A 21806-nucleotide genomic window follows, 5' to 3' on the forward strand; every position below is an offset into this window, starting at 1 on the left:
CAGCGCCGCCCCCCCCCCCCCCCCCCCCCCCCCCCCCCCCCCCCCCCCCCCGGGCTGCCGGGGGAGGGAGCGGCGAAGCGAGCGCAGATTCTGTTCATAAATCAGCTCTGGAGCGACCCAAGCCAGCAGTGAAAAGCACTTTGCTTCCCTAGACGAGATGTCAAAACATCCCCCTCCGCTCCCGCCGGGCTGGGGGCACCCGGAGCCGACCGGCCGCGCGGCGCCCCCTCCCCGCCGCGCCGACGACGGCCGCTCCCCCGAGCGCGTCCAATTTCCTGCCAACAGCCGTGCGTCTGCGAGGAGGGGAGCCGCGGAGAGACGAAGAGGCAGCGCGCCAGGCGAGGGGGGCGGGCGGCCCTGCCACGCGGAAGCCGCGCACCCGCACCCGCGGGAAAGCTGGCGCGCCGACCGCGTTTTCTTCCCAGGGGAAGCGGGGCCTGCCGCGCCTCCCCCATCCCCCGACCGTGAGTCCGCCCCCTGGAGACGTGCAGCCCGCAGGTCTGGGCCCGGATCTCCCGTCGGCCGGGGCTTCGGGCTCGCGGCCGAGCCTGGCGGGGCGCTCCGCGCCTGCCCCCTGCTGGTCGTGCCTCTAACCGCGGGTCGCGGGCGCCCGGCCACACCGGACCGGCCCTGGAGACGCCCCACCGCACCCAGGGCTGGACCGGCCGAGGCCTGTGCGCCCGGCCCCCTGGGCATACCCCCTGCGCCGCCGGTCCCAACTGCCGTCGACCCACTCCAGGCCCGCCCTCCTGCCCCCACGGGGCTCCCCGCGGGGCTGAACAAACATCCGCTGCTCTGGGAGCGCAGTCCCAGGGCCTCTTTACAGAACCTGAGCAGTGTCAATCATGGGAGTTCGGATTTTCTAATCCCCGGCTATTTCATCGAAATCGAGGATATGTGACCTGACAAATGTAAGAATTCGGTGAGGACAATCGAGAGGCTCACTTGAAATTGGGCCCTGCTTTAGAAATTCCCTCAGAGGGTTGCCCTATACCTTGGAGGGTATGAGTCACTTTCCAGATGAGAAAACAGGCTGAGTGTTCAGGTGATGTGCTCATCCGTCTCCTTGTGCTTTCATCTCTTTACCTGGAAGACCCATGGAGGCACGGGTGGTCCACTGCTGTTGCTCAGAGGTCCTGGAGCCAGCCAGGCCAACTCTGGCTCCTGCTCTGTCCTGCCACGCACACCTGGGAAAGGGGTCTCCAGCTAAAGCCCTCGGCCTTGGGCTGGTTCCTTTATTCGGTAGATGCTGGCAGGTTCAGAGCACTGTCTGCAGCAGCCTGGGTGAGTTGGCTGGTTAGTAGCTTCCTTTGCCAGCGCCCACCCCCATCCTGGGGCAGAATAAAGAAAACCAGAGGGCAGAAAAGTGGTTTGTTTGTAAAGGAGACTATTGCAGTGGGAAGAAGAGACAAGGCCTGAGGAGCACGACATAGATATTGGGCCAGATTCTGACTACAGCACATGTTTAAAAACTGGGGAGAAATCAGTTGTGCTGTTAGGCTAGGATGCTGAGGGGGTTCCTGTAGATTTCTCTCTGTGGGCCCAGCCTCTAGCCCACCCCAAGGCATTTGCCAGCCCTTTTGACAGTGGGGAGCCTAGAGGAGGGGGAGGCTTTGGGGGAGGAGTTCCAAGATGCCAGCATCTGTGCTCCCACTCCGTCCTTAGGCCCACAGCCCCCTAGTGCACATACACACTGCTTGTCAGCTCCAGTCTTTTGAGGCTTTTTCTTAGTTTGGAAGAAGAGGTGTCACTTTGCCCCAAAGTAACAATAGCTCTCCTACCTCCCAGGCTCCGTTTCCTAGACAGTGCCCCCCGCTTCTCCAAGCTGAGACAGTCTGCACTTGGGGGTCTCTGAACCCGTATGGGGTGACTGACCATGGCCACCTGGACCAGGGATGAGAGGTAGGAATGGGGAGGAGGCAGAGAGAGTCAGAAATAGGAAATATAGAGCGAGGTGTGGGCCCAAACCTCTGCTCAGCTGGGCAATGGGAAGAGCTCCTGGCCAGGAGGCCTAGAAGTTCTCATAATGGTCGGAGAAGTGAGTCCGGTCCTGCTTGTTGATGAGCTGACAGCCCTTTTCCACATTCTTGGTCATGCCAGGGGGGCCACAGCTAAACACCCCAATCTTCCGGACCTGTTAGGGGAAGGAAACGTGAAGCCTAGCTCAGTGTTCATGGAAAGACAGGCAAGAGTCCTTGGTGGGGACTCCTTCCATGTTTCTGATAAAGGTTCGCTTCACACCCTGTGTGGTGAGGGCTGGCTCGGTGTGTGCGTCTAGCTCAGCTTTGGTAGACTTGCTTTGTGTGGGTCCACCCTCCCCCCTCTCCAAGGCATTTGGGGTAAAGGATCAGTGTTTCTGACAGGGGCTGGGTTAATCAGCGTTCAAGTTAAAGGCTAGCTTACTGTGTCATTGAGGGCTAGGCCATTATTTACCAGAGCAGTGGCTAGCCCAGTGTTCACGGTAAAGATCAGCGTCTCGGGTGAGGGCGGGCTCAGTATTCATGGTAAGAATAGCTTTGAGTTTATCATAAGGATGAACTGAGCTGTTCCTTCTGGACAGGCACCATGGCTTTAGAAGTGGCGAGTCCCTGTTGCTGCTTCCCCCCTGAGCCCCTCAGAGTGACCGCTACTGTTTTTCCATTCCATTCTCCCCACTTATCTCTTGGGTGATGAGTTCTTATCAGCAGTTCCTTCCCTCCTGGAGCTGGGCTGGGAGGTTTGCTTAGACCTCAGGTGATAAAGGCCAGGAGAACCTTGATATGGGGTGGACTGACCTGCGGGTGGACCTCCTGCAGGGACTTGAAGAAGGGCTCGAAGGGGGGGCGGCCAAAGTGCATGATGGAGCGCAGGCCCGTGAACAGACTCCTGTTCAGCACCTTCTGGAAGTGCCGCTCACAGATGTACTGGGGGCACAGAGGCAGGTCAGGCCAAGGACAGTCAGGGTCCGTGCCTAGCCCAAGCCAGCCTGCAGCCCAGGAGACAGAGAATGGGGTGGGGAGGGAGCTGGAGGCTGAAAATCGGGACTACCATCTCTGTGCCTCCTGCCGTCTGAACCTGGCTGTCCGCCCACCTGCCCTGGCCATCTGAGCCTCACCCAGCCAACCCATCGACCCACCGAGTCGCCCCGCCTGGCTGTCCCTGACCCACCAGCATGGTGGTCCTGAGGTCAAACTTCTCAGCCAGCTGGGTGACGTAGGTGTGCACGGACACCAGGTCCTGACGGTCATTCTCCTCCACCTCTCGGATGATGTCAGCCATCCGCTCAAACTGCCACTGGGTTCTCGTCACCCAGATGAAGTAGATCTGGGGACACAGGGGAGTTCAGGACCTGGCTAAGCTCAGGCTCCCTATATCCCAGGGATCCCCACAGCAATAGAACTCTGCCGGTCTCCGTCAGCTTGTGCCTCTCCCCAGACACTCTGGGGAATGGAGTGTTGCGGGGGGCCCCAGGGCCAGGCTCTGGGCGGGAGATGGAGTTACCCCAGGCATGGAGAGAGAGAAGGGAGTGATAACCTGGGGTGATGAAAAAGGACACTTGTCAAGTGAGCTGAAGGTCCGATGGGGTGGGAAGCGGCTTTTTCACACAGAGCCTGCCGTTCCACTCCCTGCAACGGGCCCTCCACAGGCTGCTGGGCTCCCAACCAACCCCAGCCCAGAGGGATAGGGTTCCACTAAGGGGCATGTCACAGAACAGCCTGAGGGAAGACCCAGCTGGCTGCCCGGGGCAGATGGGAGTGGGCTCAAAGAGAGAGCCGGAGGATAGAAGCTGCCATAGAGGGACCGACCTCCCGCTTCTGAAGAGGCTGAAGTGGGGCCGTGTGGGTTAAGAAGCAGAGGCAGAGCCGGCATGGACAGAGGAGCGGGGGAGCTGCCTGTCACCCTCTGAATGCCGACAGTACGTGGGCTTGGCCTCTGCCTGCTGCGTTCCTGTGCCCCCGACTCACCTGCCAGGCCCAGAGAGACAAGCAGGGGCCTGCTACCAGGTCCGGGCTGGGGTGAAGGGACCCGGGATAGAGGGGGCCTGAGGGCCTGGGCTGTGTTCCTGCAACTAACCCAGCCCACCAGCCCTGCCTCGGCACCTCCCCTCTTCTTCCTCTTGAAAGCAGAGCCGGTTTCACTGCCCCACCCCAAGTGTTCCCTTCCTTCTCCCAACCTGACAAGGCTCCCTTCAGGGGCTGGCCTCCTCTGTACGACAGAGTGGGTTTCTTTACCCCTCTCCAACTCTGTTCTTTAGGGTCCGAGGATATCAGACCCCTCTGGGGTCAGGCCAAGAACAGAGGCAGGAGAGACAGGCAGAGACGGACACAGTGATAGGGAGCAGGGGCCAGGGGTCAGCAGGAGGAGAGGGCACTCACCTTCTTACAGAACACTTGGCAGCTGACTGATGACTTGAAGACCAGGTCTTTGAGGATGGAGGCAAAGGGGGTGACTCCAACGCCCCCTCCCACCAGCACTGAGACCTCAAACTTATGCCATTCCTGGTGGCCCTCTCCAAATGGTCCATCAAGGTACAGCTGCAGGAGAAGGAGTGGGTCTGAGTTAAGCTCCGCCACCACAATAGCTCTGAAGCTAGAAATGGGAGGCAGGGAAGGCAGGTATGTTTATGGAGTGAGGAGAGAGGGGGTGCCGCGGCATTACCTGGAATGGCCAGTCTCTGGACTGGGAGGGGAGGAACACAGTGGGCAGCCCGGGGCTGCGGGGCCAAGGCCTGCTAAGGGGATGTGGGGGCGGGTAGCTCATCCGGTCTGTGTCTGGTCACCTTCGGGTATCTGGCACAGCCACCTCCCGTTGGAGGTGAGTAGATCTCCCTGAGCCGAGTGGTCCAGGGCCCTGCTGCCCGGATGTGCAGGCTGAGCGTGTCCTCATCGGGTGCAGAAGTCAGCGTGAAGGGGTGGTACTCAGTGGTCCCCAGAGCCAAGCAGGCGATCCGCACCCACTGTCCCGACTTGTACTCAAAGCCTTGGGGCCGCTGGAACTGCAGGTGGGTCACTCCTGAGGAAAGGAAGTGGGCAGGAGGCTGCTATCCAGGACCCAGCAACCCTGTGGCCTCCAGAAAGATCCCCCCCCCCCGCCCCCGCAGCCTCAGCTCTCCTTCTGGAATATGCCAAGGCCTCTCCCCATCAGAAGGCATTACTCCCCTCTGGCCATGTCCACCCTGCGGAGGGGCAATGCAGCGCTGGTGCTGGTGGTCAGCAGGGAAAGGAGCAACCTGGCCCGGGCTCCTCCTCCCTCTGTTGTGAGAGAGGCTCGGGTCCCCCGGCCAAGAGCTTTGCTTGCTAGCTCCCTCATCGCTGCCGCCTCAAGGCCCCTGCCAACTCCACTGGACCAGACCAGCGGATTGCAACGTCCAGGCTCTGCCCCTGCCCTGTGGGCTTTCTCAGCACTACCCAGCTGGTCCCTGACAGCCTGCAGGCCTGGTGCCTGAAGGCAGCAGCTCGGCCTTCTCCACGCTGATCTCCACCTTCTTCAGGCTCAGGCTCACCAGCTTGTCCCCCATAGATGAGTGCCGGGACCGGGAAGAAGATGTGGAAACGGGGCAGCTGGGGCAGGCCGAAGCTGCCGTGGACAATGAGCTGGATAGAGTGAAGAATTCGGCTCAGACCAAGTCACACCCACAACAGTGTCTGTGGCCGACTCGGGCCTTAGCCCCTTGCACCCTCCACCCACCCCAGCCCACCCCCACGGGCACCCTCCGTCCCCACCTCTCCGTGTACCACGCTCCCTCCAGGTCCCCAAATCTAACCACTCCCAACCCCAAGCCCATCCTGCAGATCGTCCATGATGAGTGAGACTATTTGCGCCTTCCTGGCACCATCCTGAACCAGCCACCTTGACTCTCGCCTGGTCTCCTGCAGTAGCCTCCCAGCTCGTCTTCTAGGGGGTTGCCCCACCGTGACCCATTGTCTTCAAGGCAGCCACTGCGACTTTCTGAAGTTCATTTTATCACGCCGTCGCAGTGTAACCGGCCTTAGTGGACTTCCCATTATACCACAAGGCCTCGAGATGCTCTGGCCTCTGCCTGCCAGCGTTTCCGCCTCCCTGTTCTTCAAACACGGCAAGTCCTTTCTGCTTCAGGCCCTGGGCACCCACTGCTCCCTCTCCCAGGAATGCCCCCTCCCTGCTTCTTGCCCTGGCTACCTCTGTCTCATTTTTTAAAAATTTATTTGAAAGAGACCAAGAGCGTGAGCATGAGCAATGGGGAGGAACAGAGGGAGAGGGAAGAGCAGACTCCCCGCTGAGCGGAGAGCCTGATGTGGGGCTCGATCCCAGGACCCAGGGGTGGATCATGACCTGAGCCGAAGGCAGAGGCTTAGCCAACTGAGCCCCCCAGGCGCCCCCCTCTATCTCATTTGTCAGGGCTCAGCAGAAACACCCCCTCCTTAGGCCTTCCCTGGGTCCTCTGGCATATCTCCCAGTTACTTCCCGTCAGCATTTGTCATCCCCCACACTCACGTTGCTTCTTCATTCATTGACATGCTCCCCACCGGAGTGTGTATGTGTCTTTTGTTTTTGCCACCGTACTCTCAGCTCTTAGCCGTTGCCGCCTGGCACACAGCAGGCACTCAATAACTGCTGAGTTAGTAAAAGGAGTTCCTCCAATTTACCCTCTCCCTTTGGAGACTAAAAACACATAACCAGGCCCCCTTTTCCATTAAATAACTGACGTAATTGTTTTCCATGGAATTGTATTTCCATGAAATAACTGAATACTTGTTTAGCTCTGGTCCTTTCCCCAACAAGCTGGTCTAACATGGTCAGACATGATTTGCCCCCATACTTCCCATTTGCTTGTTCCTAAGTCTGGTCAGTCTGGCTCCTGCCTCCACCTCTTCTCAGGACCTGCTCACTGGGGGCTCACCCATCCCATGAAGGTCTCCTTTCATTTGCTCCCAGGGCTGGCCGTCTGTGGCACTAGCAACCGCCTGCTCCTTGCCTCGTCTGCTGCGTCTCTGGGGCCACTCGCTTTCCATCTCCTCCACTGGCTCTCTGTTCCTTCTCCCAGCCCTGATCCTGCATGTTGCCCAAACCTGATTTTCTCACTCTCTGCGCTCCTCAGTCTATGCTGTCCCGTGTGGCATGGCCCCTCGGCCGCCCCCGCAGCCGCACGGGTCCTGCCACCACCTAATACCCTGGGGCCACCCACAGCCAGGCCTTTGCGCCCTGAATACACTATCATCATTTCCACCTCTGCACCCGTGCTCGTGCCCTTTCTTCTACCTGGAATGCTCTTCGGATTGCACTCTGCCCTGTCGGATCTTAGCTTACCTCTCCTTAAGTCTTGGCTCCAGTCCCATCTTCCTCCCAAATCTTCCCTAACCAGTTTGGCCCAAATGAAACCCCCTTCAGTGAGCTGCTAGAAATCACTGTTTGCAGCACTCAGCTCAGCATGAATCCTGTATTGTCTGCTCATTCTGATCAAGGCAAGTGCACGGCACTTATCTCTACCCCAAATCCTAAGTTCTCCAGGGCAGAGCTTCGAGTCTCCCCCTCCTCCCCCAAACTAGTACGTAGCACCGAACAACTGTGTACTAGACCCTTCGACAGATAACTGTTAAACTGAACTCTGGCTCCTCAGTCCGCTCTGCCTTTCCCCAGCTTCGTGTTCCTTTGCCCACAGGACTAACTTAAACCTCTCTGGGCTCTTCTCTGAACTGGCTCCGGTCCCCCCAGGTTCCTCTTTCATTATGGAGCCCACCCCCACCCCCAAGGCTTTCTGAGCATCTAACCAGGCTGAGAACGACGTCTGGGTGGCCTCATACTGCTCTGTTTATACGTCCCATTTGGTGTTGGCTCTACTTTTAAACCCCAGAACTGCTGCAGACCCGCGGTTGGCTGAGGAGCTGGGGGGCTGCCGCCAGCTCAGCTCCCGCTGTGCCCGCCCTGCCCGCTTCTGCCTGGGTCGGGAGCCCGGACAGCCTTCTGCAGGGCCGGCTCCACACTGGGTCCTTTACTTGTCACTTCTCTTTCTGCCCCAAGTCAAGTGGACACACCAAGGGTAAATGGGAAGGAGGCGGGTGTTTTGGCCCTGATATCCCCCAGGTGAGACTGTCCCTAGCGGCCAGGGTTGGGTTGCCCAGCAGAGGGTCCTGCACCTTTCTGAGCTGCTGACTTCCCTGCTGGCAGGAAGGGAGGCTCTGAACCCCAGGGATCCCCCAAACCCAGGGATAAGTCAGAAGGGGGTCTTGGTCTCAGGGAGCCAGTGTGGCCACTCTTCCGGGTCTCCCATTGAGCTCAGCTGCTTTTTCACCAGGAACAAGAACATCATCTCCACCCCTAACAGAAACAGTAACCGGGGAGCTAGGGCTCCACCCTAGCAGGGGTGGGTAGGGAGGGATAAATCAGCCTCAGCTTCCAAAGAAGACAGAGATTTCTCTGGAAACAAACATCAGTTCTAGGAAACGACCTAAGCCGAGGCCGGGTAGTCATCTTCAGAACCGTGAAGTGCTGAGCCTCAGCAACATGGAAACAGACCGTCTGATCACTGAGGACAGAACTGCACCTGGAGGACGCAGGGCATCCCACAGGTGCCAGCTTGACCCAGGCCATGATGGACTCGCCCTCTGTTTCAGGACTGTGTGCAGTTCTGCCTGGAGCCAGGTGACAGATGGCAACCATCTGGGCTCTGCGCTTCTGAATGCTGACGGGCAAGTATCGTTGGTGGGGACGCTGGGGCCTTGGGACTTAGTTTAGCTTCTCAGCAGGACCCTCGGGTGCTCTTTAGGGAACCGCCTGTATCCATGAGGAAGGCAGGCCAAGCACAGATCAGAGTCCCTCTGGAACTAACTAGCTGACGCACCTGACGGCAAACCCAGGGAAGGTAAAGGGAACAGGAGGACGAGGGAAGGGAGGGAATGTGAAGGAAGGGAGGCAGGAGCTTAAGGAGAAGGAAAGGGAACAGGTAGACTCTTAAAAATCCATCTCATCAACAGTCCAAGTGAAGACGTTTTGAGCAAGCTCGTTGACTCTACAAGTGGCACTTTGCTGAGTGGGGTGCAGACACCCCAGGAAACAGGATCAGAACAAAAGTGGCAGAACAGAATTAAGATAGACTTCTCTAAAAAAAAAAAAAAAAAAAAAAAGTGTGCTGCTCCCTTGAAAGTGGGCGGTCAACCCTGGAGCTCACACCAGCCACCGGAACTGGGGAATGACCGGCTGGGCAGAAATGATGCGGGGGTGTCTGCAAGGAAGCGACCAGCCTGATAGGGCTGCTACTGCCAGCCCCATGCCGGGCACCCATCTTCCAAGCGCTGCAGCCCGGGGTCCATCTGCTTGACAGGCCTACACTATCCTCTCCAGCTGTGATGTGAGAAGTGGAGGGGATTCCTGAAATGACTGAGGGGACGGAGAACGGATGTCTCAGCCCTCATGGCCTCCCTGGGATCATCCTGCCAAGACCCCGACAGCCCTCACCAGCCCGTAGAGCAGGACGTAGAGGTGGTGGGTCAGCCAGAAGCCCCGGAAGCTGCGGCGCCGGAAGTGGTGGGAGGCGAAGACATACATGATGGCCAGGACCAGGAGCAGCAGCACCCCCGTGAGGCCTGCAAAATGAACGCGGGGTGAAGGGCGGAGGAGCGGGGCTGTGCTGGGGCTGCCGTGGGTCAGGGTCCCATTCCACTTCACTGCTCTGGGTGGGGGCCATGGAAGCCCAGGCTTCTCCTCTGTTCTTCTCTCCCCACACCACTGATCACAAGTGCCTTTTATTTCAACAGACTCTGCTCATCCCTCCAACACCTTGTCCCGATTGTTCTTTTTCAAGGACCGGTGTCATTCGTTTTTTGTCTGTCACTTCCCTGACTGTCAGGCCCACAAGAACAGGGACCAGGCTGCTGGTTCAGCACGGGATCCTAGCGCCTTCTGTAGGGCTCGCCCCCTGTGGGCCTCGTCTACACCGGTGCTGACGGACTGAACGTGCGGGGCACCTGCTCTGGGCCCTCTGGGTCAGACTTTGGACATTGCAGGCCCTGCCCCCACGGAGTCAAGACTCGGTCTACGTCCCCCTAGCCCCCGACTTGGCTCCCACAGCATGAGCAGTGGCGCCATTAGTGAGGAAGTGCGACCACCCGAGCCCCCTGGGTTCAGCCCAGGGTTGGCGGGAGGACCCTCCTCTCACAGGAGATCCCAGGCCTGGGGTACACGAGAGAGCAGTACTAGATTCAGGACAGGAGTGTGGGGCCAGAGAACGGCCCCTCAAGTGATCGAGGAGGAGGGAGGCAGAAATTAAGAAGATTAGAGCCCTGCAGTCTGGAAAAGCAGAGGTTAAGAAGGGCTCTAACCAAAGCCTGTAAAGGCCTGAACAGAGAGGAGGGCCTCAACACAGCCTTATCCACTAAATCCCAGTGCGCAAGAATTAGCAAGCACTCTGAAGTTCAGAGCAGGTTGTTTTAGGATTAAAAAAAATGCCGTGTTTCACGGAGAGGAGCGTAGAAAATGTATTATGCCAAGGAGGAAACAGACTGAAAATATAAATAGGTTCAAGAAGCTTTTGAACAGATTCACAGCTAATAGCTCTAAAATGGGTGATTATGGGGAGTAAGGAATACGTCCCTCAACAGCCCTGGTCAAGACGGACTACAAGGGGTGGGGGTCTCTGCCTAGTTTGACGAGCCTGGTCCCTCCACCGTGCTGCTGGGACACGGCATTCCTCCAAGCCACTGTCACGGTAGGTGTGTAGGTTGGGGCAGGGGGAGAGGGGGTCCATTCTCATTCCACGGAAGAAGGATGTTCCGAGTTGGGGCAGGACCCCAGCCAAGCTCCCAAGAGAAGGACTAGAGAGCAGAGGCTCCTACTTCCCAGCAGAGTTGTCAGGACCAGAGGGCAGAGCCTGGCCCACCGTGAGACCTGAGTGAGTGCTACTGGGCTGCCTCATGGCAGATAGAACCCGGAGCTCAGAGCTCAGAGCCAGACCCAGAAATTCAGAGCAGGGAGGGCTCTCACCTGGCACAGTCTGGAAGAACCACCAGTAATACTTCTGGGGACACTCAGACCTGTGGAGAAGGGAAAGCAAGCAAGGATGCTGAGAGGAGATGCCTGGGACTTCCAGAAAGAATCCTCCAGAGGAAACACCTCAACCCAGGCACCAGTCTCCCTTTCTGCCCACTCGGGGTCAGGGCTCCGGCTGGTCATTGTCTGTCCCATTGCCTGGAAGGTGACACTCTCCTCTGAGCCAAGAGAATTTGCTTCTTTCCATCCATAAAGGATCCCCCCACATTGACTCACACACACACACACACACACACACACACACACACACACGCACACAGTAGCCCACTCACTCACCCGTCGTCACGGAAGAGTCCAGGGAAGAGGCAGGAAAGGACGCTGAGCGGGCTGACGGAGAACAGGTACCCATTTACCACATGGCCCGCACTGTGCAAGACTAAGGAAGGCCAGACAGGGTGGGAGTGAGCCAGGGGGCAGCCTGGTGGGGGTGCGCTCAACCCATTCAGCCCAAGGTGGAGGACTCCAGCCACCCAGCCTTGGGGGCCTGAAGAAGGACCCTCGGGGTCTGCACTTCTGGTCTCTAGCCATCCTCCTGTCCCTCCCCACCCCTGCTGAGCCCCATATATACCATCCACGAGCCCAGCCACAGGAGTCTGAAATTATACCATTAGAAGTTCATTCTTTGGGTTTCTCTCACAGAGTATGTTTTCCAACATAAAAACTGGGAGAGATCACACATGATGTGCCCATGTTCTGGGCTGTTGCTAACTTGTCAGCTGGAGGCTGAGGAGGTGGCCCTGAAAGCATGGGAAGAGGCACCAGGCAGGGGCGGGGTGGGGGGCTCCTGGGCTCACTTCACACCACTGCGGGCCAGCTGCATCCTTCTGAGAAGGACATCTAGGACTCACACTCAAGCACAAAAGAGAGGAGGGGCAGGCAGCAGGGGCAGGAGGACACGAACAGAAGCCCTGGGACTCCCGGGCCCTGCCTGTGAGGACGATGGCCGCGGAGGCAATGAGCCGATGGAAGGTCTCTCGCAGGAAGGTGATGCAGGCTGCGGCACGTGGTGAGCAGGACGCAGGAGAACATGAAGGAGATGCTGGCGGCCGGCCCCGGGACAGGATGATGCCCACACGGGTGGTGTCCGTGATGCCCATGCGGTGAGCCCCAGAAGCATAGTCTGTCGGGGAGCCCAGGCGGGTAAGAGGGGAGCAGTGCAGAGAGAGAGCGCCGCTGAGGCGGGTCAAGGGCCCGCCCTGGCCGCCACCCCTTCACGCAGGCCCCCTCTGCAGCCTCCGTTCAAGCAGGCCCCATGCACCCACGGGAGCCCCGACCCCGGGGCTGCCCACACTCACAGCAGGCCCGCTCCAGGAAAGGCCCCCGCTGATGGCGCAGAACACAGCCACGCAGCCGACGTGGCGGCGGTAGTTCTCGATGAAGCGCTGGAACTGCTGCAAGGTCTGGTGGTGCCGGCTGCGCTGAAACTTCTCCCGGTGGGCCTCCGTGAACAGCAGGGGCTGGAATGATGCTACCCTGGGGACAGGAAGTCTCGGCTCTGGCTACGAACCCCCCCTCCCAGTGCAACCCGCCTCCCAGGAGCAGAGAAAGGGCACCAAGTTGCTCAAGCCAAGCAGGGTTCAGACCCCAAAAGCCCTACCACACTCCTCTGACAAGGCCGTCAGAGTAGGGACAGCCTTGCAGTGCTCACTGGGTCAGTTCATCCCAGGGAACGCACTCCCTCTAGCCCAGGTCCCACTCACACTCAGACAGCCCTCTCCCCTCCCAGTCTGCAGCTCCCCATTCTCACCCTGCTCTGTTCTCACCCTTTACTGGAAGCGCAGAAGTCACCCCCTCCAGGAAGCCTGCCTTGACTTACCAGGCAGAGGTGAGCACTTCCTTGAGCTCCGAAGCTCCTTGCTCTGACCACTGTCACAACATTCATCGGTGGGACATGGTGATTATCAGTGTAGCAGCCACCTTGTCAGACTGTGGTCTGCTCGGGCGTGAACTGCTCATCCTGCCCGCAGCCCTGCACGCTAAAGGGATGCATGAACTCAAGGAGAGGAGCAGGCGTACTTCTTGCCAAACCTCCGTCGAATCTCCTGGGGGGGGTCTGTGTCCGTGGGGCACTGCAGTCTCTGTGCTGTCCGCTCCACGTCAGCGTTGCTGTGGGGACAGCGAGCGCTCACTCTGGGGGAGGGACTAGGACAGGAATGAAAGAGAGAGGATTCTGGCCACCTGAGCCACTGGATCCTCGCTGCCCCTGGTCTCTCTTCAGACCGACTCTGCTGAGGAGGGGTCAGAGCTCTCAGCCAGGGGCCAGCAGACTTCCCACAGAGACCTGGAGAGAGAATGAGTTAGATCCTGGGGACACACATACAAGCTGTGTCCTTCACAAGGGCATCTGACCCTGGCAGCAGGTGGGTGCCGAAGTCCAGCAGGCTCTCTGCTCTTGCTGGTACAGGGCTGTGTCTGCCTACAGCAAGGAGCCCTTTTTTCTAATTTGCATAAAGACACTACATAGGCTGGTAGGGCCCTGATCCCAGGCATCCTGGGGAGAGAAAAGGCAACCCCCCCAACCCCAGCCCTCCCTCCAACATTCCCAGATCAGGGCTCACCAGATCTTTTCCCGGCTGATGTAGGAGGCTCGCCGGCACAGGTCCTTGAGGACTTCAGGCACCTCTACCCCTGTAACACAGAGCTGATCTCGGGAACAGCTCAGGGCCCAGAGCCCAGGAAGACCTGGCACTCACCCCATGTCCATACTGTAGAGGGTCCTCGGCCAGCACCCTTGCCTTTGGGTGCCCCAGCCCCAGCCTGCTCCCCCAGTGGGAGCTAGACCCAGCCATGAGGGGGCAGGGAGAAGGCCTGAATTTGTTGGCCAGACAGTGTCCCTGGATGTGTGTCTACCTTCAGCCCACTCCTGGGACTGGTATCAGGCTTGTGGGGTAGAGTTCAGAAACTGTGCCACCTGCCTGCTGAGACCATTCTGCCACAAAAACCCTGCTAAAGCCTCCAGCTTAAAGCCTCCTGGGAATTAAATGTAGTTCTGGGTGGCGCATTTATGGGATCACCATGAAATTCTTTCCACCTTCCTGTGTTTAAAAATGTTCATAATAGTATGTTGGGGGAAGTACTCTCCCTTGAGCCGCCCGTTCCTCTCTGTCTGGCCCGAGCGTTGCAGGGGAGGGCGGGACTGAGCTGCAAAGCCATGTTCTCACAGGAAGCCCGGGAATGTCCAGGTCACTTCCGAGTGCTAAACTAATCTTGACGACTACCCTGGTCTCCAGCCCAGGGGGCACAAGTGATTAAGGTGAATTTCATGAAATCAGAATGTTTACAACAAAGTATGGATATTTATCCGTCAGATTTCAACCAGCAGCAAATGCGGCAACATGGTAACCAAAGGCAGGTGAACGGGGAGATCTAGGTGACCGGGGAAAGGGCTGCTTCCTGCGCTATTCTTGTTCCTTTTCTGTAGGAACATTTGAAATGTTTCATAGTAAAATCTGAAGGAAACAACAAGGCACAACAACAATTAAAAGCAAAACAAAACAGGACTCAAAGCTACCCTTCCGCATAATCCTCACTCCCCCAGCCTGGTCCTCCACCCCAGGGGCTGAGTGGTCCCAGGACTCTGGCCCGGGCTCACCTCCGGACACCTGCCCCTGCTCAGCCCTCGGGCCCAGGTGCCTACTGCCCTGGCTGCCTGGGAAAAGTGAGAGGCTGAAGAACCAGGAGTGCTGGTCTGCACTCCAGTAGTTCTCCTCCAGCCCTGGGACATGGAAGCCCTCACCAGAGCCGCAGTGGTGTCCTGCCCAACTCGCCCCTCTCCCACATCTGGGCTGCTCAGCTCCCCCAAGTTCTCGTCATCCTGGGAGGGGCTGGGTTTGGTCTCCACATGCCCCAGCGAGAAACTGTGAAGGCACCGTAACAGCTCAGAGTAGACCACAGAGAGTCCTGCTACCTGCCCCCTCCTCACCCTGGCTCTAGCCTCCACCCACCTGAGACACAGGTGGGACAGGAAGTAGGGGGAAGGACAAGAGAAGTGGGTCTCCGTGCACTCAAGCAACATTAACCAAGCGCTCAGCCAAGGGATATAAAGGCAAACAAGACCAGAGCCCCCCCTGCCAGCAGACACCCTAGCTCAGGTGAATATGGCCTGGAGAGGGCTGTAACAAGGAGACACTGTCCCCCCACCCCACCCCCGTCCTGGGCACCTGGCACAGGGATCTTTGACAGAGAGCTGGAAGAAGCAGAATTCTGTCTGCTGTCCCCCACCCCATCCTGACCCTGCCCACCCTGGGAGCAAAGCTGCATTAGGACTTTTGTGGGCCCTAGGCACTGTCACCTTCCTAAACCACTTCCGCCCTTAAAAAAAAAAAAAAAAAGTATATACGTGTCTTTATAAAAGATAAATATTTTTTACAATCACGTTGGTACGTAGAAGGATATAATCCAGGCTGGATATATTATCACCTATTTATTATTATTATACTCATCCTTCTGACTGTTGTTGGAGATCTCGATGAAGGACCTGGGGTTGGGGGAGGGAAACCATCGGGCCCTGAAAAGAAGCTTGAGGCCTGGACAGGAGGGCCTACTGGCCATCCCACCAGGCCTTCGGAGCCCACAAGGAAGGGCCCCCTCCTAGTTATAATAGTCTTCGGCTATATGGCCCCTGCTCTTTACCCTCCTGCTCCCACCTTCATGCCCCCACTTCTTTCCCCCAGCAGGCCCTGTCCTGGCCCACTCTTCCGGCCATCCCACAGGACCAACCTCAGCATCCTGATGAACTCGTCCTTGGAAATGAGACCATTCCCATCAAAGCCATACATGCAGAACATAAGGCGAGACCTCTCCTCAGGAGAGCCTGGGAGGAGGAGGACCCCGTGAGAGCCCCAACCTACCTGCCTAAACCCCAGGCTGACCAGAAGGGGCCTCACATGAGTCTGACCCACTGCTGATCACAACAAGGGGTCACTCTGCTTCCTGATCTCTACCTGGGTGCTCCCAGATGTCTGCCGTGGCTGGAGACCAGGCCCCGGCACTTCCCCTTCTCCAACAGGTCAGCTACCCTCCAGCCTCATCTCTAGCCCCTTCCATCTTCTCCTACCTGGACGATCACTTCCTTTTCCCCTACCTTTCATGAAGACCACCAGGATGTCCAGAAACTCCCAGAAGGACAGGTAGACCTTGCCATCTTTGTCCGCCAGGGAGAACATGGACTCCACAAACATGTCCTGGGGCTTGAGGCCCAGGGACTCGGCAAACTCAGCTCTGCTCAGCTCGCAAGTCAGGGCCTCCCGTACCTTCTGCGATGAGTCCAGGGGCAGGGTCCCTGCGTCCGCCTGGTCGATGTCCAGCACCTGCACCCGGGCAGCAACAGAGGGAGGGAGAGAGAAGGAGACAGGGTTTCCTTGATTTGAAGTCCAGCTGAGGCTTGTAGGAGCCACCTTTTCCAGGTGTCTGCCCAGCACCCTGTCTCCTGAGCACCTACCCGTGCCCTGCAGGTGGTCCCTGGGGCCTTTTGTTCTACAGAGCCCCAGTCCTCTGTGTTAGCTGATTGCACCAGGGATGCACACTTGACCCAAGCAGATGATCTGGAATTGGGACTAAGAGGTCCCAGGTCTGTCTTGACCTGAGCACAACAAAACTCAGAAGTCGTGGCCTGCCACGTTCTTCCAAGTGCTCAGAGACCCAGACAGAGGGAAGTAAACACACGGAGAAAACGAGGCAGGCTAAGAGAGAGAAGTGGCTTTGTTTGCTGGCAACTGTCCCTTTCCTAGCCCCTTCCAGGCCAGGTCACAGTCCTCCCTTCGGAATTGCTGAGACATCAGCACAGCCTCAGAGTCAACTGACCTTTTATCAGTGCGAGCTTGCTCTTAGACCCAAAGGAGTTTTGACTGAGAAAAAGCCTCAGCTGAGCTGAGAAAAAGTGGGGTTGGGAAAGGGGAATTCTCATGGTGGGCTATCTTTAGCCCACCCAGGGGCTGCCCCAGCATCAGAACAGGGGGTGAGGGAAGCAGACAGGCCTCAGGCACAGCACCTGTTCTGCCTGCCTGTCAACCGGGGGCCCCAGTCCAAGCCTGGCTGCGGTTTCACGATGCAAACCTCGTTGCTCCAAACAGGGAGCTTTAGTGGAAAGAGCCTGGGGCTGGAGGCAGAAGATCGGGCTCCTGTCCCAGCTCTGCCACCCCCTCGCTGTGTGACCTCAGGCGAGTCGCACCAGTTGTCTGTCATTCATTTTTCTTACGTGCCCTACTTATCTCACAGGGCTATTGTGAGAATCAACAAGAGACGCTGTATGGAAAATGTCTTGAAACCTGGAAGCACTGTGCAGACGGAGAGGGCTGCAGCTACCCCTAAGACATGGTAGCACCCCCTTGCGCCCCCAGCACAAGGGTCCCCATAGCCGAGTAGAGGTGCCCCGGCCCCGCCTGGGCCCTGGCAATGAGTCTCCCCACCTGGGGAGGAGGTCCCTCCATTCCAGTGCATACTCAAGTTCAACTGGCTTGGGGAGTAGATGACAAAAGCCATGTGCCCGGCACGTCGTAAATGACCATTAAATGGTCACTTCCCTCATGAATCCTCTCCCCAGTCAGCCAACCCTGTTTCTTCTCCTCAAACATTAATTTTTTTGCCCTTCTACTAGACACCTCTGTGCAGTCCCTCCTGCTCCTTTCCTCTGAGCCAACAATTTTTCACCTCTTTTTAAGTCTCCGTCAAATCTGACCCGAACCACGACCGTCCACCGGCCTGAAGACTCAGCACCTTTTCTGAACTCCTACATTGCTTAGCTCCTGGCTGTCTTACACTCATCATTCTGTGCTGGTTACCTTCCTTTCTGTGTCTGTTCCTTCTTCCCAGAGGGGTGACAAACTCCTTGAGCGGGGCCTGGGCTGGAGGGATCTTATCTCTACCAAGCTTCTCCTCTCCACCCTTCTGGACCCAGGCTGCTCTATTTCTGTGCCAGACGTGCATGCAAGTCCTTGCATTTCTCTTCCTGGCTTGTTTCCCCACATCTCCTCGGTAGTTCTTGGAAGTCTGCAAGGTGGGCTCATGTCCCAAGGAGGCCTCTGGCAGCGGCACTGCACCAAGGAGGGGGCACCAAGGGCTCTCGCTGGCCCCATACTGACCCTGAGTTTCTGCGGCCTTTTGGCTAGGATGAGTTAAGTGAGGGCAGAGAGGCTGGACAGCCCTGAGGAGAGAGCTGAGCGACACATACAGATAAGCTCCTGACGCGGCCTCCCTGGAGTGGCTCAGGTAGGTGTCAGAGCATCTCCTTACAGAGAGGCCAGGGGATTGGGCCAAAAATGCAGTAGACCTGATTATTAGTGTCAGGGCTCCTGACTGTCCCTGGAGTCACCCCATGGCTGTGTGCAGGTAAGGGCACCGCCATAGGCAGACATGCAGGGACAGACCTGAGCCTACCTACACACCTGGGAGAAAAGGTGCCTGAAAAAGGTCTCCAAGAGGTGGCTCCTCTGCTCTCGGGCCACGGCTGCCCTCATCAGCTCCTGCTCCCGCGGCTCCCACTCCTGGAACCTCAGCCCGCTCTCCTTCAGGGCGCCCCGAAGGTCTTCCACCAGCACCTGCCGCTCTTCCTCCAGGTTAAACAGCAGCACCTATGGAGTGGCGACAGGGAGGGCAACCATTTGTCGAGGACTCCTGGGGCCAGGAGCTTTGCGTGAGTTTTGTCAGGGGCCACTGGAAAGAACGCCCTCGTAAAAGGGATTTACTGTTATGTCCTGGGCTCGGTGGAGTTCCGGGCTCATTTATAGGCACAGAAACTGCATTCAGAGACATACGTCTAAAGCCATTCCTCCCTCTCTGTTCACATGGGAGAAAAGAGTCAGGAAGGCAGGGAGGACAGACGACGGAGGGGCCCGGAAGCCAGACAGTCAGAGCTGAAAATCAGCCTCTGATTCAGTTCCCCTCCACACTCTCGAACAATTCACTAGATCCTAAAATCAGGGGGCAGAGAAGAGGGCCTGGCTTCTTCCAAGGACTCCAAGCTAGGGCCCACTGGGGCATCCCTAGAAAGGGGCGGGGAAGACTGCGCAGGAAGAAGGCCCTGTGCAGATCACGTCACCCCACAGGCCCAGAGCGGGATGAGTGTGTTCACGTTCCTCTCTCAGTTACCACAGCCAGGGACTAGAAGCCACAAACCCTGCCTGATTCAGCGCTCCTTCCCCTCCACCTGGCTGCCTCCCTGGCTGTGGACCAGGAACGGGACCCGCTGGGCCACACCAGGTCCTACTCCTTGGGGATCTTGAGCAGCAGGGCGCGGCGTCCGCGGTTGCCGGACAGGATGACGCTGACCTGCTGCGGGGGCCGCAGCTGGATGGCGCGGAGCACAGAGAGCCTGCCGTCACCACGCACGTCTGCCCGGGCTGCAGGTGCACGAGCACAGGCCGAGAGGGCTCCTTGTGGCCCTGCCATTCCAATGCTGGAGAGACAGGGCTGGTCAGCCGGGGCCAGGATGCAGGAGGCCGGCTTAGAGCTGGAGTTAGGTCAAGGCCTCCGTAGCTCCTGGCCCCTTCTTGGGTACTGAGGGTCGTCCCTTCCCCAACAGTCCTGCTGTGCCTTTAGCCCACGTGAAGAATAACCAACATTTCCTGAGTGTTTACTGTGTGCCCAATACTGTACCAAGTACTTGGCGGGAACTAGTTAATTTAATCTTCATAAACCTTCATGAGGTAAGTGCTATTATTATTCCTGTTTCACAGATAAGAAAAAATAGGTTTAGAGGGATTAAAAAATCTGCCTAAAGCCCAAAAGCCCAAGTGGTGGAATCAAGATTCCAATCCTCCTTCAGTGTGACTCTGAACCTTCATTAATTCCTTCTCTGTTGCCTGAAATTCCAGTGTAAGATGCCACAAAGCATCCGTTGCTGGGGATTCTAGAGAGTTACAGTAAGCCTGTGAAACGTAGTCAGGGCCCTGTGACTCCTCCCCGTGAGTCTATCACATGCCCTGTATGTGGGACCACGGGGAGACCTACGGAGGGTGGAGAACTCCAGGTCCAACTTCCACCTGATGCCTCCATGGCTCTTTCCACCTGCCCTGACCTGCTTGGAGGCCTAGAAAAGGGGGGCCTTTTCCTTAGGCTGCTGAGGTGGGGGTGGTCTGCAGCCCTGAGTCATGTCCTCCCCCGCACCACCCTGGCCAGCTCCAGGCCTACCTTCCATGCCCCCCACGAGCTTCTCAGACATGACACTCTGGCGGTCCTGGCCCTGGAGCCTCTTGAAATTTCTCCTTCGGAGCTGGGCAACAATCCAGGCACTCAGCAGGCTCACTGAGAGGGCAGAGGCAGGAGGATGGCCAGAGGAAGGTGGGGGTCTGGTGAGATCAGTGACCCCTTTCCTTGGCAGAACTCCCTCCTTTGCCCACCTCCTAGGTCGGCTCATTCAATTGGCTCAAATTTTGAAGCTCCCTGGTGGGGGCTGGGGTGGGGGTCGGGTAGGGGTGGGGAGGGAGCTTAGGGTATCATCTAAGATGCCAGCACCGCCTCTGCTGCTTCCACCACTCGGGTCCCTTCCCAGCCAGAGACTAAGACCAGAGTGCTTGTGCCAGAGACCGGACCCGCTCTGCCATGCAGCTGGTGGGCTCACACACAGCCATGCCAGAGGCGAAGTCTCAAGCCTTTGCCCAGCTAGTTCTCAACTGGTTCTCAAGCAGGGTTTGCCTTGGACAGTTTCCCAGGCCCAGGCTCCTGCAAATAACTGTGAAATAGATTCCTTGTGGCTCTTGACCAACCTGGGCCCTGGAGGGACCCCAGGAGAACAGGAAGGCAAATTTCCTTGCAGCTGATTTATCTGCAGGTCAGACACTGCTCATGTCCCCTCCTGCTTTGATGTGTTCCGTCATGTGCCCAAAGAAACAGTACTGTACATGGTCAGCTGTCATAGATGAAACCACCCCACTGCCACCCCTTAGATTACGCATTTCACCCAACACCACCCTGTGCATCACTTTTACCAAGGGGGAAGCAGCAGAGAGTCCCGATGGTGACCCCAGAGCCAAATCCACTGCCTTCGAAATAGTCCCACATGATGGAGGGAGCACAGGCTGGCAGGCCCTTGGTGCTAAGCTGTCTGGGCTGCGGGCAGGGGTCTCCTGGGGAAGTAGAGGAAGCTAGAGTCCTGGGGGGTGCTGGGCCAGAATCACTGAGGAGGTTAGGGTGGCAGAAAGGGTAGGGTGGGGGGCCTCTGGGTAGCAGATGGGTGAGAGCTGCTTACCCCTGTCATTATACCAGGAATGTGGTGTTTGCCTAGTGGGGTAACAAGTGGGGTCAGAAACGAACCTCACCTCTCTCTCCCTCACACGCACATATGTACACACACACACACACACACACACACACACACACACACAGCCCTTCCCTTGTCACTGCTGTGGAATGAGGATATCCTCACTGCACTGGGCCTTCCCGATATCCCACCCACCCCAGGCTCAGCCCAGCCGATGGGAGCCTTCCTCCCTAGGTCTCTCTGAGTCTCAGTCTTGCCCCCACTTGGGTACCTCCTGGGGTTGTGCAGAAGGGGACCTACACAGCCACATGCGGCCACCGTGGTGCCCGGAACCAAAGTTCCCAAGGGCAGAACCATGGCTCACTGACTCTTTGGAGTCTACTGCCGAGCCGCCCCTGAACCAGGCCCATGGCTGAGGCGGGATGAGACACCCGACTCCAGGCCCCTCCAAGCACCCCCTGGCCACTCACCCGTATGCCAGAAGAAGACACTGGGCTGCAGGGCACTGGGGTTCAAGTTGGTGAGAGCCACTAGGACATCCCGTAGGGAAGTGTTTCTGATCTCTGCGATTTCTTCCTCAGAGAACAGCCTGCAGGAGGGAGAGGCGGGG

The 21806-nt window shown here is 57.8% G+C and overlaps 1 protein-coding gene across 1 annotated transcript in view; it reads right to left on the minus strand.

The window, feature by feature from the left end:
* Positions 1 to 1707: 1707 nt before the first annotated feature.
* The window catches only part of DUOX1 (dual oxidase 1), a 30995-nt gene continuing 10896 nt past the window's right edge, over positions 1708 to 21806 (minus strand). The window contains 27 exon segments of the mRNA XM_040620413.1: positions 1708 to 2134; positions 2775 to 2903; positions 3148 to 3303; positions 4356 to 4514; positions 4760 to 4992; positions 5422 to 5495; positions 5497 to 5573; positions 9412 to 9539; positions 10936 to 10985; positions 11278 to 11377; positions 11930 to 11990; positions 11992 to 12050; positions 12053 to 12121; positions 12297 to 12317; positions 12320 to 12474; positions 13018 to 13143; positions 13560 to 13642; positions 14738 to 14858; positions 15440 to 15478; positions 15721 to 15814; positions 16085 to 16310; positions 18384 to 18569; positions 19195 to 19319; positions 19322 to 19393; positions 20128 to 20241; positions 20925 to 21062; positions 21667 to 21785. Of these exon segments, the coding sequence (XP_040476347.1) occupies positions 2012 to 2134; positions 2775 to 2903; positions 3148 to 3303; positions 4356 to 4514; positions 4760 to 4992; positions 5422 to 5495; positions 5497 to 5573; positions 9412 to 9539; positions 10936 to 10985; positions 11278 to 11377; positions 11930 to 11990; positions 11992 to 12050; positions 12053 to 12121; positions 12297 to 12317; positions 12320 to 12474; positions 13018 to 13143; positions 13560 to 13642; positions 14738 to 14858; positions 15440 to 15478; positions 15721 to 15814; positions 16085 to 16310; positions 18384 to 18569; positions 19195 to 19319; positions 19322 to 19393; positions 20128 to 20241; positions 20925 to 21062; positions 21667 to 21785 (3037 nt within the window). The 3' untranslated portion in view covers positions 1708 to 2011.

The sequence above is a fragment of the Ursus maritimus genome, unplaced genomic scaffold (genome assembly GCF_017311325.1).
Source record: "Ursus maritimus isolate PB19 unplaced genomic scaffold, ASM1731132v1 scaffold_35, whole genome shotgun sequence".
Classification (NCBI taxonomy): Eukaryota; Metazoa; Chordata; class Mammalia; order Carnivora; family Ursidae; genus Ursus; species Ursus maritimus.